Source organism: Hyperoodon ampullatus, assembly GCF_949752795.1.
Source record: "Hyperoodon ampullatus genome assembly, chromosome: 14".
Classification (NCBI taxonomy): Eukaryota; Metazoa; Chordata; class Mammalia; order Artiodactyla; family Ziphiidae; genus Hyperoodon; species Hyperoodon ampullatus.
The window spans coordinates 23,907,964-23,924,983 of record NC_136927.1 but is presented as its reverse complement, the minus strand read 5'-3'; the positions used below and the strand labels follow the sequence as shown (position 1 = coordinate 23,924,983).

Sequence of the window (17,020 nt, the reverse complement as noted above, 5' to 3'; positions counted from 1 at the left end):
TGAACAGTGCCCAGCACAGAGTGGGCACTGAGTATTTGGAAGTGAAAGGGGCCAGCAGGGCAACATGCTGGGAGTGAGGGTGAAGGATTTGAACGAGGGGACCCAGAGGCGAACCAGCCCCAGCCCCAGCCCCTCCACTCGAAGTGAGGGAGGGCAGCCTCAGGCCTGACCTCTGCTGTCCACGCTCTAGGAGCAGGCTCAAGCCCACGCTCAAGGACTCTGGAGTCAGCTTGTGGAATGCCCTCCCTCCAGCCCTGAGACCTTGGGAGAGTTTCCTCTTCTGTAAAACCCGCCTCCCAGGTGGTTGTGAAGATTAAGTGGGTTAGCCCACGCAGAGCTTGGAATAGTGCCTGGCTGATGTAAATGCTATAGAAGTGCCACAAGAATAAAAGAAGCACCTTCCCCAAGGCTCCTGACCTTTCGTTACCCTGGATTCAGCTGCCATTAGAGGGCTTGGCAGGAATGGAGCCAGGTGGGCAGTGTTCCCCTTGGTGCAGAGTTGGGGCAGCTGGAGAGGCAGGTGGGAGCAAGAGTGACCAGGGACCCTGGGAACACACAGCTATCTCTGGGGATATGGGCCAAACCTTGAGAGGGGAGTTCACTGGAAGGCGGGATGGAAGGAGCTGCGTGTCTGCCTGTTGCAATTTAGGTGAAGCGGGAAGCCTGGAGGACAGACACCTGGGTGCAGGGACCAGGAAACAAATTCCCACTGAGAAACTGGCTTATGGTGGGAGGATCTGGAACTGATTGAATATTGGACAATCAAACCTGAGAGGAGTAGGAAAGGAACCTCTTTCCAGGGGCTCACCCCAACCCAGCCCCTGTCTCAGATTGAGAAACTGAGGCACAGACCCCTGCTGGGCCCACATGCCCTTCAGTCCCACCCTTGAGTCACACTGCAGAAATGGCCCCTCGACAAATGTCATCTACTTGCCCTTCTCACAACTATCCTTCTCAGGGCCACAGCTGAGTCATCCCCACCTTTTTCTGGTGCTGGACCTGTCCCCACTCCCAGGGGAGGGCAAATGACCCAAACGGGGGCATCAGCCCACCATGTCCTCCAGGTCACAGTGATTGATCAAGAGGTGACACATGACCCCAGACCAGCCAATCAGAATCCTTCCCTGGATTTTTACCCTGGAGGAAGGAGAGAGGACCCCTTGGGGCCCAGGCAGGGGGCAGCCACAGCTGCAGCCACTGGCGAGGACTCTCAGCTGGCCTGAGAGCCTGCAACCTTCCAGGCTGAGAAAGAGTGTCCTGTGGAGCTGGAGCTCCTCATTCCAGTCATCCTCGCCCTTGGTGGGCTGTCCTTTACCCTTCTAAAGCAACTCTCCTTCACTCATGCTGGCACTAGGGGACTCTTTTGCTTACAACCGAAGTCTTTAAATGCCGAGGATGAAAACAAAATAACAGTTCAATAAAGGTGGAGGGGAGGTGTGCCCTGAGCTGGCTGCCCTGTCAGTGTGTTTCAGTATGGCGGTGCCCAGCCCACCATCTGCAGCACAGAACTCATCTCTGACGAGTGCCCAGCCCTGCCCTTGGCCAGATCCCAGGGGCACCCTGTAGACCTGGCAGCAGGAGGAGGTGGGAGGGGGTGGCCTTACCAGGATCCAGGTGGTGTGCTCACTGATGTCCCAGCAGAAGCTGGGCCCTTTGGGATGGCCACAGCCAGACCCCACACCATGCTGACCCAACAACTAGGGGTCATCCAAAGCAGCCTGAAGGGGGACAAAGGTATAGGGTGAGCCAGGCCAGGGGGAGGGGCATGCCGTGGCACCTGGCTGGAGTCCTCTTGAGCCTCTGGGTAGGTGGCCCTGAACAGGACCCTATGGGTGGACGTGCGCCTGGGCGGGCTTGAAGGTATTTCTGTGGATGAGTCTCTCACATGGGCACTGGGCCACCAGAGGCTACTCTGCCTGTGCTGGAGGAGGGGCAATGTCCAGGCAGGCCTGCAGGGCAGCGTCACAGTGTGGCCGGTCTGGGGCCAAGCGCTTAATAGGCATTAAATCACACCGTCCTCCAGTAACACATGAGACACCAGGACAGTGAGTGTTCTGCTTGGGGTCAACTCAGAGGGCCTTTGGGGGAGGTGAGTGGGGGCACCCTCAGGTTTTGGCTGTTGGGGAGGGCAGATGGGGGGAGTGGAAATCTCAATGCAGGTGAGTCTTACAGGAGACCTGGGAGACCCCACCCGCCTGGTACCTGCTGGCCCCTGAGTCAGGCCATGCAGTGAGAGGTGGACACAGGCCCTTGTGAGCTGAGTGACTTGAATGGTTCTCTCACCTTGCTGGGCCTCAGTTTCCTTACTGTGATGAGGGGGAAGAGAAGCTCCAGCCTTGCAGGGCTGCCGAGGGGCATGAAGCCTGAGCGTGGTGTCCTACAGCCTGTGTGGCTGTCTGGGTGGGCAGAGGCGAGGAGGGCACCCTCCCAAGACTCCTCCACCTGCCTCTTCACAGAGACCAGCTCTCAATCAACCAGAACTTCTCATACCGTCTGCTCTCATAGCACCTCTGGATCTCATGAAAACAAGATCTGCCCGAGCAGTTCCAAGCAGCCCAAGTCGGCCCCGCTGGCCTGGTCCCTTGGCCATGCTGAGGCTGGGTTCTGGGACCCCAGCGCTGGGGCGGGGGTGGTGGTGGTGACATGATTGATGCTGCCCCTCCACCCAGGCCACCTATGGAGCTTGGAGCCCCCATGCCCCCAGGACAAGCCTCAACCACAGGGAGTCAGGAGAGAAGGGGCCATGCCAGGTCCTTGTCCCCCACAGGCAATGCTGAGGTGTGTCCCCGTGATTTCTCAGGGGATCCCGGCCAGGCAGTGCCTCAGCTGCCCACAAGGGTAACCTCATCTGGGCAAAGGTCATTGGCTCTCACCCCTCCTGCCTCAGTTTCCCCACTCTTCACTGAGGCTTCTTGGTATCGCCTCCCAAATAAATTACCTGCACCCTTGTCCTGGTCCCGGGTCAGCCTTTGGGGGACCGTGGTGAGACCAGGGGCATCTGGCGTCTGTGTGGTGGGGAACACGGCATGAGCGCTGGGGGTGTTTGGGGGCGTTTCCTCCACTGCACCCCACTCCAGCCTTCCTAGCCCCCAGGGACCCTGTTGCTACTTATGTCCTCCTGTAAATTATCTTCTTTTTTTTTTAATATTTATTTATTTTTTGGCTGCGCCGGGTCTTAGTTGCAGCACACGGGATCTTTGTTGCAGGATATCTTTAGTTGCGGCATGAGTGTTCTAGTTCCCTGACCAGGGATTGAACCTGGGCCCCTACATTGGGAGCACAGAGTCTTAACCACCGGACCACCAGGGAAATCCCTATAAATTATCTTTCTGATTGAACTAACCTGAGAGGGTTCTGTTGTTTGCAACCAAAGCCTGTATAGCACAGATGGGTGACGATGGTTTAGGAGTTAAGGAGTGGTCTTAGGGTAGATGGGACGCGGGTAACAGTGAGGGTGTCCAGGAATCCACCCAGGGCCATAGAACGTGGTGCAAGGCATCAACGTGAACATGCACACGTTTATTAGCAAAGGGGACAGAAGGGGACTGGGCCTGGTCCAGCAGGCAGTCCTGCCACTGGCGTGCCCCCAGCCCTTGGCGAATGTGTCTGGAGCTGCAGTAACTACTGCACCCTCATGGGCTTATGTGTGCACAGGCCAGCTACAGGAGTCAGGGAGCCCAGAGCAGAGCGAGGGGCAGCAGCAACTGAGACAGTTCTGGCCTGGGTGTGCTGCGGCCCACGAGCATCTGAATCCAGTTGAAGTAACTACTGACATTGGTGTAGATGCTGGCCCGGTTGCGCCTACCACAGCCCACTCCCCAGCCCACGATTCCAATCGGAATCCACAGTCCATTCTTTTCACAGACCAAGGGTCCGCCTGGGTCACCCTGGGAAGCAGTGTGGGTGAGCAAGACCTGGGGTGGGGCTGGAGGGGCCAGTGGAGAGGCTGGTAGAGCAGGAGGGGCTGTGGAGCTGGGCAGACTGGCTGCAAATCCCACTCCTCCCCTGGAAGCAAACAAACCTCAGTTTCTGCATCTGCAAAGGGGGGCAATAGTCTATCCACTCAATTTCACATAAGGATCAAAGGAGGAACACTTAATGTAAAACGGGAAGCTTGTTTTATAGGCTGGATAAATGAGGTCTACAATGATTTTCTCATGAATATACTCTAAGGGTGGATTGGTAGGGGTCAAGGTGGTTGCTCTCAGGCCCAAGATTGGGAGGGGTGGTACCCAGTTTCAGTATGGCCCTCATTGGGGCAGGGGTACTCACTTTGCAGGTGTCAGTGTTGCCATCCTCAGAGCCAGCACAAATCATATTATTACTGCTGTGACTGCGGTAATCAGGCTGATGGAACGGGTAGGAACACCTGGATTTGTTTATGATGGAGACTCACACTTCCTGAAGATTGTAGGGAGGTAGCAGGTCTGTCAGGGGTTGAGGGTGGGAGAGAGAAAGACAACAACCTTAGCCTCTCCTCTGCCATCTGGGGAAAGGGGGTATGAAGGGGAGTGGACTTCCTGGAGTACCCACAGTACCTGGGACATTGCCCTTGATTCCTCTGTTCTAGTCCAGCACCCAGCATGTGGTGGGTGATGAACAATATCACAGAAGGACCCAATGGATGGACAGGCTGTCACAGCACCTCCCTGAGGCTTGGTTTCCCTCCCTGTAGCCTGCAGATGACAGGCCCTGCCTGAGCCAGTGGGGAGAGACCATGGCTGAAGCATACACAGGGGGAGGGGCTGATGCAGCTGACCTTGTTTATAATTAGTATAGCTGCAGGATCCAGGCTGAAGTTTTCCCAAATTTGATGAAAGATATGAATGTACACATTCAAGAAGGTGAACAAATTCCAAGTAGGATAAACACAAGGAGATCCACACTGAGATACATTTTCATCAAAATATCAAAACACAAAGACAAAGGGAGAATCTTGTAAACAGTGAGAGAGAAGCTACACATCAAGTATAAGGACGTTCAACAAGATTGACAGCCACATCCTTTTCAGACACCCTGGAGGCCAAAAGGCAGTGCAATGACATATGTAAAGTGCTAAGAGACTAAAACAGTCAACCAAGAATTCTAGATCAGGCAAAACTATCCTTCAAAAAAAATGAAGGTGAGATTAAGATATTCCCAGATAAGCAAATGCTGAGAGTGCTCATCATTAGTAGGCCTGCCCTACAAGAAATGGAAAAGGGAGCCCTTCAGGATGAAATGAAAGGGCAGTAGCCAGTAACTTAAACCCATAGGAAGAAATAGAAAACACTGGTAAACGCAACTACACAGGTAAACATACAAGCCAGTATTATAGTTTTGGTTCATACCTTTTTTGCTATACAATTTAAAAGACAAATGCAATTTAAAAGACAATAATTGTAAATCTGTTACACAGAGATTGGTTACAAAATATATAAAGATATGGTTACACAATATATAAAGATGTAAACTGTGACAATAACAACTTGAGAAGAATAGAGTTGTATAGGAACAGAACTTTTGTATGCTATTGAACCTAAGTTGATATTAATTCAAAATAGACTGTTATAAGTTTAAGTTATTAACTGTAATCTCCAGGGAAACTGCTGAGAAAATAACTAAAAAATATACAGAACAGGAAATGAGAAGGAAATCAATACAGTACACTAATAAAAATCAAACACAAAAAGGAGGAAATAAGGAACAAAAAAGATATAAGACTTAGGTATAGATATAGATATGATATAGATATAAGATATCTATATCTTCTACATCTGACAAAATATAGAAAACAAATTGAATAATGGTAGAATTAAATCCTTCCCTATCAGTAATTAATTTTAATGTAACTATTAAACACTCCAATTAAAAGGCAGAGATTGGCAGAATGGATTAAAAACAGAGATCCAACTATATCCTGTCTACAAGACAATAATTTTATTATTTTTAAATTTTTTTATTTTTAAAAATTTATTTATTTATTATTTTTGGCTGCATTGGGTCTTCTTTGTTGCATGCGAGCTTTCTCTAGTTGTGGCAAGTAGGGGCCGCTCTGTTGCGATGCACAGGCTTCTCATTGCGGTGCTTTCTCTTGCTGCGGAGCACAGGCTCTAGCTGCACGGTCTTCAGTAGTTGTGGCACATGGGCTCAGCAGTTGTGGCTCGTGGGCTCTAGAGTGCAGGCTCAGTAGTCGTGGCGCATGGGCTTAGTTGCTCCGCGGCATGTGGGATCTTCCCAGACTGGGGCTCAAACCTGTGTCCCGTGCATTGGCAGGCAGATTCTTAACCACTGCACCACCAGTGAAGCCCGACAATAATTTTAGACCCAAAGGTAAATATAGGTTTAAAGTGAAAGGTTGGAAAAAGAGATTCCATGCAAATAGTAACCAAAAAGAGCTGAGGTTGGTATACTAATGTCAGACAAAATGGATTTTCAGTCAAAACATGTTACAAGAGTCAAAGAAGGGGGACTTCCCTGGTGGTCCAGCAGGTAAAACTCTGTGCTCCCAATGCAGGGGGCCTGGGTTTGATCCCTAGTCAGGGAACTAGATCCCACATGCATGCTGCAACTTAAGAGTCTGCATGTTGCAACTAAGAAGTCTGCATGCCACAACTAAGAAATCCCACATGCCGCAACTAAGTATCCCGCATGCCGCAATGAAGATCCTGCATGCCGCAACTAAGACCCAGCGCAGCCAAAATAAATAATAAATAAATATTTTTAAAAAGAGTCAAAGAAGGACATTATATGTTGATAAAAGTGGCAAGTCCTCAAGATATAATAATTATAAATATCTACACATCTAACAACTGAGCCCCAAAATACATGAAGCAAAATTGATGTAACTGGTGGGAGAAATAGACAGTTCTACAAGAACAGTTGGAAACTTCAATGCCCCACTTTTATTAATGGATAGAACAACCAGAGAGAAGATCAGTAAGATAACAGAGGACTTGAACAGCATTATAAAGCAGCTAGACCTAAAAGACATATACAGAACAATCCACCCAAAAAAGAGCAGAATACACATTCCTTTCAAGTGGATGCAAAACATTCTCCAAGATAGATGACATGTCAGGCCACAAAATAAGTTGCAATAAATTAGAAAAGATTGACATCATAGAAAACAGTGGATTGAGGCTAGAAATCAATAACAGAAGGAAAACTGAAAAATTCACAAATATGTGGAAATTAAACAACATACTCCTAACCAATGGGTCAAAGAAGAAATCACAAGGAAAATTAGAAAGTACTTTGAGATGAATGGAAATAAAAACACAACATACCAAAACTTATGGGATGCAGCAAAAGCAATTCTCACAAGGAAATTTACAGCTGGAAATGCCTATGTTAATAAATGAGAAAAATCTCAAATCAACAATCTAACTTAAGGAACTAGAAAAAAAAAAAGAGCAAATTAAACCCAAGGGTAGAAGGAAGGAAATAATAAAGAGAGGAATGGAAAAAAATCAAACTAGGGAACAGAAAAACAATAGCGAAAATCAACAAAACCAATAGTTGGTTCTTTGAAAGATCAACAAAATTGACAATGAAAGTGGGGACATTATTACTGGCCTTAAAGAAAAATTAAGGACTATAAGTGAATACTATGAACAATTGTATTCCAACAAATTATATAACCTAGAGGAAATGGACAAGTTCCTAGGAACACACAAAATACTAAAACAGACTCAAGAAGAAATAGAAAATCTGAACAGACACATAACAAGTAAAAAGATTTAGTCACTAGTCGGAAACCTCCCAATGAAGAAAAGCCTTGGGCCAGATGGCTTAAATGGTGACTTCCATCAAACATAGGAAGAAATTAACATCAATCCTTCTTCCAAAAAACAGAAGAGGAAGGAACACTTCCTAACTCATTCCATGAGACTGGCATTACTGTGACACCAAAGCCCAAGTAAGTTATCACACACAAAAAGAAACTATAGACCAACATATATGGCAAAAATGGTCAACAAAATACCAGCAAACTGAATCCAGCAGCATATTAAAAGAATTCTACACCACGACCGAGCGAGATTTATCCAGAGTGCAAGGTGGGTTCAACATACGAAAATCAATCAATATAACATACTACAGACTACAGTAATAGAATGAAGGAAAAAAAAAACCCCACATGGTTATCCTAATTGATGCAGGAAAATCCAACACTTTCATTATAAAAACACTAAATAAACTAAGGATAGAGAGAACTTCCTTAACATGATAGAGATCATATGTGAAAAACCCACAGCTACAGAATTGTGAAAGACTGAAAGCTTTCCCCCTAAGATCAGGAAAAAGACAATGATGCCAGTTTTTTGTCACTTCTATCTAACATTTTACTGGAAGTTCTAGTCAGAGCAATTAGGCAAGAAAAGGAAATAAAACACGTCCAAGTTGGAAAGGAAGAAGTAAAACTAGGTCTATTCACAGATGACATGATCTTACATATAGAAAATAATGAAGAGTATACAAAGAAGGACTAGAATTAATAAATGAATTCAGCAGATTTGCAGGATCTAAAATCAAGACATAAAAGTCAGTTATATTTCTATACACTACGAATGAACAATTTCAAAAGGATATTAGAAAAGAAATTTCATTTTACGATAGCATCAAAAAGAATAAAATAGTTAGATTTAATTGAGGACCTGTACACAAAAAACTACAAAACATTGCTGAAAGAAATTAAAGAAGACATAAATAAATGGAAACGTATCTTCTGTTTATGGACTGGAGACAATATTATTTAGATGACAATACTCCCCCAAAGCAATCCACAGATTCAATGCAACCCCTATCCAAATTCCAATGGCCTTTTTAGTGGAAATTGACAAGCTCATCTTCACATTTAGAGGGACTATCAAGAGACCCCAAATAACAAAACCAATATTTGAAAAAGTAAACAAAGTTGGAGAATACACACTTCCCAATTTCAAAACATACTTGGAAGCTACAGGAATCAAACAATGGGGTCCTAGCAAATGGATAAACATACAGACAAACGGAATAGAATTGTGAGTCTAGAAAATAAACCCATCCTTCTTTGGTCAACTGATTTTTGACAAGGGTGCCAAGATAATTCAGTGGAGTAGAGAATAGTCTCTTTAACAAATGGTGCTGGGACAACTAGATATCCAAATGCAAAAAATGAAGTTGGACCCACTACTTCGCACCATAAACAAAGATCAAGTCAAAATAAATCAAAGAGGGCTTCCCTGGTGGCGCAGTAGTTGAGAGTCTGCCTGCCGATGCAGGGGACATGGGTTCGTGGCCCGGTCCTGGAAGATCCCACATGCCGCGGAGCAGCTGGGCCCCTGAGCCATGGCTGCTGAGCCTGCGCGTCCGGAGCCTGTGCTCCGCAACGGGAGAGGCCACAACAGTGAGAGGCCTGCGTACCGCAAAAAAAAAAAAAAAAAAAAAAAAGAATCAAAGATATACATATAACAGCTAAAACTATAAAACTCTTCAAGAAAACATGAGGGTAAATCTTCATGACCTCGAATTTGGCAATGATTTCTTCGACATGACACCAAAAGCAAAAGCGCCAGAGAAAAAATAATCTGAACTTCATCAAAATTAAAATATTCTGTGCATCAATAGATACTATCATGAACGTGAAAAGAGATGTGGTCCACGAGTCTTGGCTCAGCCCTGCATCTGAAGTGCTCTTCCCCCATCAACACCAGGGACTGACAACATGGAACAACCTGGAAGGAAGGAGCTATGATGCCTCTTTCGAAGAAACTGAAGATTTAAGTAAGAGGATTCAAAACACAACCTTCTGACACTAAAGCCTACCTGTTCTGCAGAACTTCAGCTAGGTCTTCATTTCAACTCTCAAACCTTTAGCTCTTCATCCTTTTCCTGGAGATTATTGCCTCTTTCCTGGCATCACTTGGCTCTCTAAGCATCATGAACCCCATTAAGCCAGCTGGTCTTACCCTTAGCTACATATTAGATTCACCTGGGATGCTTTAAAATATCCCAATGTCTGTGCCACATCCCAGACCAATTAAATCCATGGAGTGAGACCCAGGAACCAGTTTTAAAAAAAAAAAAGAAGAAAAAAGGAAAAAAAAAACCCCACCGAATAGGAAAAAATATTTGCAAATCATATATCTAAAAAGGGTCTAGTATTCAGAATATATAAAAACGATTACAACGTCACAACAAAGACAACTCAGTTTAAAAATGGGTTGGGGGGCTTCCCTGATGGCGCAGTGGTTGAGAGTCCGCCTGCCAATGCAGGGGACTCGGATTCGTGCCCCGGTCCGGGAAGATCCCACATGCCGCGGAGCGGCTAGGCCCGTGATCCATGGCTGCTGAGCCTGCGCGTCTGGAGCCTGTGCTCAGCAACGGGAGAGGCCACAACAGTGAGAGGCCTGCGTACTGCAAAAAAAAAAAAAAAAAAGAACCAATGGATGGACAAACTGTTATAGGTTTCCCTCTCTGTAGCCTGCAGATAACAGGCCCTGGCTGAGGCCCCGGGGAGAGACAGGGGAGAGACCGTAGCACTCCTGAGGGCAGGGCTAGTGCAGCTGAGATGGTTTAGGATTAACACAGTCCAGCGCCCAGGTGCCTGAGGAGGTGGGGCAGCCCTGGTGCACTCTCTCCCCATGCATTTGCGCATGCCCGGCCCCCCAGGATGCAGTTCGATCAAGCCCCATTCTCAGGTAAAGAAAGATTCAGGAGCAAGATTGCCCTCCCCCACCCCCAGCAAAGTATCAGGGAACTGCCAGAGCCTGATATGAACCCAGATCTGTCCAATTCCTAAGTCTGGGTCTGAATCACCTCCTTATCCTGCAGAGGATGGTGACCACAGTAACACTGAAAGCTGGTCTGTAAATAGACCTTCCTGGCTGCCGGGCGCTCTGCTAAGCCCTCATGTATGAACGCTTTTAAGCCTCAGAACTACCCTCTCAGGTGGGAGCTATTATTATGCCATTTTACAGATGAGGAAGCTGAGGCACAGTGAGATGAAGTGCCTTGCCCAAGGTTTCCCAGCTAGTACAGAGTATATCAGGTCTGGGGGGTGGGGGACAAGAAGTCACCTTCTACCTGTGAGAGTGAGGGTTCAGGCTGGGGCTGGGTGTTACCACCTGTCAGCCGTGGGGAGGGAGCAGAGTCTGCCTGGCTAGGCTCCTTGGCTCACACCCGTTCAGCCCTTTGGGCCCAGGCAGTCTGCACAGGGGCACTTTCTCCAGCCCCTTCAGGTGAAGGGAAAGGACAGGGCAGGTCTCCTGTCGACTCCTCTATCTGCCCCCTGCCAATTCCAGGCGTGCTACCCTCTCCGGGCCAGTGAGCCCTGGCTTCTCCATTGAGCCCTGGGGGCTTGGGCAATTTCCATACCTCTCCAAGCTTGCTCATCTGTAAAGGAGGTATAAAAATGTTCCCAGCCTCATTGGCAGGTAGGCTCCAGAAGGAAGATAGTCCCTGGAACACAGAACAGTGCCAGGGACACAGAGCACATGAGAGGAGCTTTATCTATATGGTTGCTGTGGTTAAGGGTGAGGCAGGGCCACGCTGGACCAGGGAGCAGTATGAGGCGCCATCCAGTCCATCAGGCTAGAGCCCCCGGAGCCCCTCTGGGGGGGCTGTGTCCAGCGGTTTCAGAGGATTGTGGTGAGAGAGAAGCAGGTGGCAGCTCATGACAGCGCAAGGAGCCCCACAGAGATTCAGTGGGGGGCCAAGGCTGGAGCATGGCTTGACATTTCAAGGAGAGAAAAAGAGCTGGCACTCCAGGACAGGAGGCCACTCTGGCAGGTGCAGAAGGGATGAAGAAGCCAGAGTGGGAGGCTGGCTGGCGGTGGGGGTGGTGGTGAGCACCCTGCTGGGGTGGCAAGGCGGCCTTCCTGAAACAGCCCTCCCCAGCCCCACCCCTGCAGGCTGGGGCTTCGGGCCTGGGCCAGCGAGCTACCCTCTCTGGCTTCTGGCGAGCCACCCTCTCTGGCTTCTGGCGAGCCACCCTCTCTGGCTTCTGGCGAGCCACCCTCTCTGGCTTCTGGCTCACAGTATCCGGAAGGGAGGGGGAGCTGAGTGTGTATACAGAAAGCACTGCTCTTTAGCGGGGAGCAAGAGTGGAGAGCCACGGACTTCCCTGGTGGTCCAGTGGTTAAGACTTCGCCTTCCAGTGCAGGGGGTGTGGGTTCCATCCCTGGTCCGGGAGCTAAGATCCCACATGCCTCGTGGCCAAAAAAACCAAAACATAAAAAAACAGAAGCAATATTGTAACCAAATTCAATAAAGACTTTTAAAAAATGGTCCACATCAAAAAAAATCTAAAATTAAAAAAAAAAAAAGAGGACTTCCCTGGTGACGCAGTGGTTAAGAATCCACCTTCCAATGCAGAGGACACGGGTTTGAGCCCTAGTCCGGGAAGATCCCACATGCCACGGAGCAACTAAGCCCGTGCGCCACAACTATTGAGCCTGCACTCTGGAGCCCGTGAGCCACAACTACTGAGCCCGCGTGCTGCAACTACTGAAGCCCGCGTGCCTAGAGCCCATGCTCCGCAACAGGAGAAGCCACCGCAATGAGAAGCCCGCGCACTGTAACAAAGAGTAGCCCCCGCTGGACACAACCAAAGAAAACCCGTGCAAGACCCAACGCAGCCAAAAATAAATAAATTTATATTAAAAAAAAAGAGTGGAGAGCCAGTGTGGAGAGGATGCTGAGCAGGCCAAAGAGGTGATACTGCCAAGGTGGGGGCCACTGAGGCTGGTGCAGCTAGAATGAGTGGACATGACATTGCTGCCCTCCCCCGCCCCAGACCCATCTGTCCCCAGCCTCACCCTGATCTTCTTCAATGTCCCCCCAGCTGGTCACCCAGCAGTCAGTCTGGTTCTCAAACTCAGAGGAGGAAGCCATGAGACAGATGGGCTGGATGTACTTGGTGTAGGTAACGGAGGAGGACAGCTTCAGCAGGCCGATGTCATACGATGCAGCCTCCAGATAATTGGGGTTCAAAAAGATCTACTCCACGTTGTAACGGTTGTAGTAGGCTTGCAGGTTCCAAATGGACGGTGTGGCAGACAGCTTGCCAAACTGGACCGACCATTCATAGGGATCTCTGTTGCTGGCAGGGGAGGAGAAAGCCGTCAGGGGTCCTCAGAGGGAGGGTGGGCCACCTGAGCACACCTGGGGCTGCTCCCTGAGCAGAGACCCCCAGGCTGCTGCGGGGCCCACCCCAGACACCATTAGCAGGTCTTTCTTCGACCAAAGAGGCCAGGGTAGAAACGGGGAGAGCCCAGACAGCCCCAAACAAAGTCCCACACTTGGGGACTTGGGGGGTTGGCAGGAGGGTGCCACCTCATCTGGCCAGTCAGTCAACCACCTGTCACCTCCAAGAGCCCTTCTCAAAAGGTAACGAGCAGGTGCACGGGCGTCACAGCAGGCTGGGCTCAAAACAGCTTCCGGGGCCACTGTCACCACAGGCCAGGCTCTGTGTCCAGCACTTACTTCAGCCCATTCCTCCCCCGGCGGGGGGGGAGGGGTCACCTCCGCTAGGAGGTGGGGTGAAGAAGGTGGAGGTTGGTGGTGCCATCTGGGGACAAGTGAAGCGAGAAAGAAAAGAACAAGACAAACAAATGTGCGTGGGAATGTTCTGGGAGGTAGAAACCGCACAGGGCTTCCTCCCGGAGCGCCCTGGGGGACTCGCGTGGGTGCGTAACGGGCTGCAGCCTGGACTGGGCCTCAGGAGCACACGAGGGCCGTGTCCACGTGGGGCATGCGCGCAGGTCCTGGTGCAGACCCAGGGCCCAGGGTCAGCGGGCTGCCTGCCCCCAGACTCACTTTTGGAAGCAGTGCGCGGCCGAGAGCACCCAGCGGCGGTTCAGCAGGCTTGCCCTGCAGTAGTGGGAGCCCCATAGGCGCAGGCTGCCCTGCCGCGGCCAGTGCCCAAGCTCTGCATCCTTTCCACCCACTATGCGTGTCGGGACAGTCCGTTGGCCACATGGCCCTGGGATGGACAGACAGACACCAGGTTGAGCTGCGGGAGGCAGGCCCACCCCGTCCACCCTCACCCACCGGGTGGGAGAAGGGAAAGAGCGCCCCGGGGAAACGCGCGTCCAGGGGTCTTGCCGCCCGGGAAGAAGGGGACGCTGGGGACCTGCCCCACGTGGTCCACAGGCGCCCGCCCCTCCCCCACACCCAGGGGGGGCCCCATCAGTTACATGCGAGCATAGAAGAGTTCTCGAAACCTGGGGCGGGGAGAGGAAAAGATGAGTCGCCCTTCGCGCTCCGGCTCAGGTGCCCTGCGCAGGGAAGCGCGCCCCCTGGACGCCTTACCTGGAAGCAACAGGTCCCTATCCCGCAACGCTGCGGGGAGAAGAGAAAGTGAGCTCCCCTTGGTCTCCACGCGCCCCACCTTTCCCCCATCACCCCTAGCTGCGCCGGCAGCCCCCGCCTCAGCTCTCCCTGCCTCTCGATTTCGACCCGCACCAACAGTTGCGCAAGCAGCAGCGCCCCGACCTGCGCGCCCATGGCCTCTTCTTCCCGCCGCCTGGCGCCCCCTCTGCTTCCGCCAGCTCCAAGGCCCGGTTGGGGCGCCCCCTCGGGGAGAGGGAGCCACGGGAACCCTGGCCACCCCCTTCCCTCAGCTTGACCTCTCTGGTCCAAGGGCTGTTTGGGAACCTGGGACGTCACAGTGCCCCGGCTTTGAACTTCTACTGGGGCTCGGTCCCCCAACTACGTACCTTGTTATGGCCCAGGAGTCAGTGTACCCAGACGATCCCTTTCTTGTCTGCGACCCTGGGGGCCTGGCTGCCCCCCATGCTGCCCTCTTTTCTACCCATTCCTTCCGCTAGGAAGGACCAAGGACCTGCCCCACAGCCAGGACTCCCGTGAAAGCACATTAGCAAGTCCTCACTGAGACCCCCATTGGGGGTCTCGCACTGTTGGGCTAAGCCAGGAAGAGAAGACCCCTCACAAGCCTTTCTTGGGGAAATGATGATCTTGGGTCTTGTCCTTCCCTGTGCGGCCTCAGGCTAGTCCCCACGTGCGGCCCAGGCTGCCCCCTGGTGGCAGGCCCCGGCCCCTTTTATCACCCTCTTCAGGATTCAGTCTTGAAAGTTGAAACTTCCTTTCACAAACTTTCTTGCCCTGGGTCCTGGGGGGAAGGAAATTGCCAAAGAAAGGGAGAGAGAGACGTCGCTGGGTTGTTCATCCCAGCGCCCCTGTGACCGGTGACTCTACAAACTGGGAACCTGGGAAGGCTGTGCCTGCTTGGTGCCCCTCTGTGTGTCCTGAACACTACCCGGGATGTGGAGGTGTTCACGGAGTGATGAGTCCCCCAGCATTGGCTTCTTGGGGTCCCTCCAGGCAGGGGAGCCAGTCTAGACTTGAAGGAATATCCACAGGTGTGTATCCCCCTCGGGAGCCCTGTGTCTTGGGCCCAGCCCGGCAGCACCCTCAGCAGGGCCTGGGTGGTGACTGCCGAGGGAATGAGCCGCTGGAGGCAGGAGCAGGCAGAGCAGGTTACCTGCCTGGCCAAGCGGGAAAGAGGGTTCCCAGATGGTGTCCTTGACCCGGGCACACTGGTGGAGACAAGGGGGAGACGCCTGATGCTTGGGGACAACGGAAACTTCTGCAGAGGATGAAGCCAGCCTGTCAGCAAACCTCCTGGACTTCACACACTGCAGAGGGAACAGTGGACATGGGCTCTGGCTGGTGGACACAGGGACAGACTGCGTGCAGCAAGGGCTGGAGTTTTCCCCTAAGAAGGTCCCCCTCTGTGGCCTTTGGCACCGCAGCGCTTGTGACTGGCCAGTCACTGTGAGCTCCCTGGATCAGGGCTAAGTCTTGCTCCTTGCACAAGATGAGACACAGTGCCAGCACCTAACTTCCAGTGCTGTGGGGACAGCCCAGGAACTCCTCCTCCCCTGCAGCCTGAAGGATCGCTTAAGCCGCAGGTCCTGTGCAATCCTCGGGGCTGCCTACGGCTCTTGAGAGCTCTCTCCTCCCTCTGACCACCTGCCTGTCTCCTGCCCCTACTGTCCTTTCCTGGTGAATGCCATGCCTGCTCCAGCCTCGGGCCGGCCTCTCCCTGCAGACCCCTCGTCCAGATGGTCACGCAGCAGGCTTCTTCTGGGCCTTCAAGTCTCAGTGCTAATGTCACCTCCTCAGCTAGGCTTTCCCTGTCCCCCTCCCATCTAAGGCCAACCCCATATGCCCCCACTGACTGTCCTTCTCACTGACCTGTTGTATTTCCTCCCTAGAACTTAGCAATGTCCAAAATGATCTTGTTCGGTTCTTTGTGTGTGTAGCTGTCGGCTCCCTCCAGGGACTGCATGTGACACACCCAGTGAATGTGGAATTGAAGGGCTGATGGAGGACCCAAAGGGCCCCACTCCTGCTCCTCTGCCCTGAGCATCGGCCAGCAGGGGTCCCCACTCACACACACAGGGTCCCAGCCCTGTGCTCCCTCCTCCAGCTGCCGGCTTACATTTCTCCAGCCAGTTCCTGGGCTCCCCTGGAAAGACCGGGGCTGGGGAAAGAGGTAAAGAGCAAGCCCAGCCTGGCCCCGAGCCCTCACCGTCCACGTCAGGGTGATGTGGATTCCCCCGCAGCCCTGCCAGGAACCCCAGGATATGTTACTGCTCTGCTGGCCACTGAGCCAGGGACAGGGCTTCTGGGGAGAGTGGGCTCGGGCAAGCCCCGGGGTTTGCAGCCCTCAGATTCCCAGTCTGAAAAATGGAGGTAACAGTAATGTGCACCTTGCAGGGCTGCTGTGAGCATCTGGTGACGCCCTGTGGTTAAGCTCCTACACATGGAAGATACTTTCTCATGCATCCCTCTGGGGATGCAAGGCACAGGGAGGATCACCAAGGCAGAGGAATGTCCTTCCGCCAGCTAGGCTTTACTGCCTCTCAGACAGACACGTCTGCAAAGGCACCAGCCCAGCACTGGGCGCTGGAAACCCCAGTTCCAAGAGTCCCAGAAACCACCCAAGGAATCCTTGAACGTGGGTGCTCCTTGAGACTCAGCCTTGAATGGTGGGTGAGAAGCAGGTTCTGTCCCTGGGGGTCCACAGGGT

At 51.5% G+C, this 17,020-nt stretch overlaps 1 protein-coding gene across 1 annotated transcript; it reads right to left on the bottom strand.

Moving 5' to 3' along the window:
* Positions 1-3,668: 3,668 nt before the first annotated feature.
* Positions 3,669-14,469, bottom strand: LOC307063014 (testisin-like; the record flags this gene model as incomplete). The annotated part of the gene is given in 7 exon segments (XM_079718982.1): positions 3,669-3,946; positions 12,780-12,960; positions 12,964-13,063; positions 13,780-13,945; positions 14,160-14,186; positions 14,275-14,291; positions 14,354-14,469. Coding segments are annotated over 7 exon segments (885 nt in total).
* Between the last annotated feature and the right edge of the window lie 2,551 nt (positions 14,470-17,020).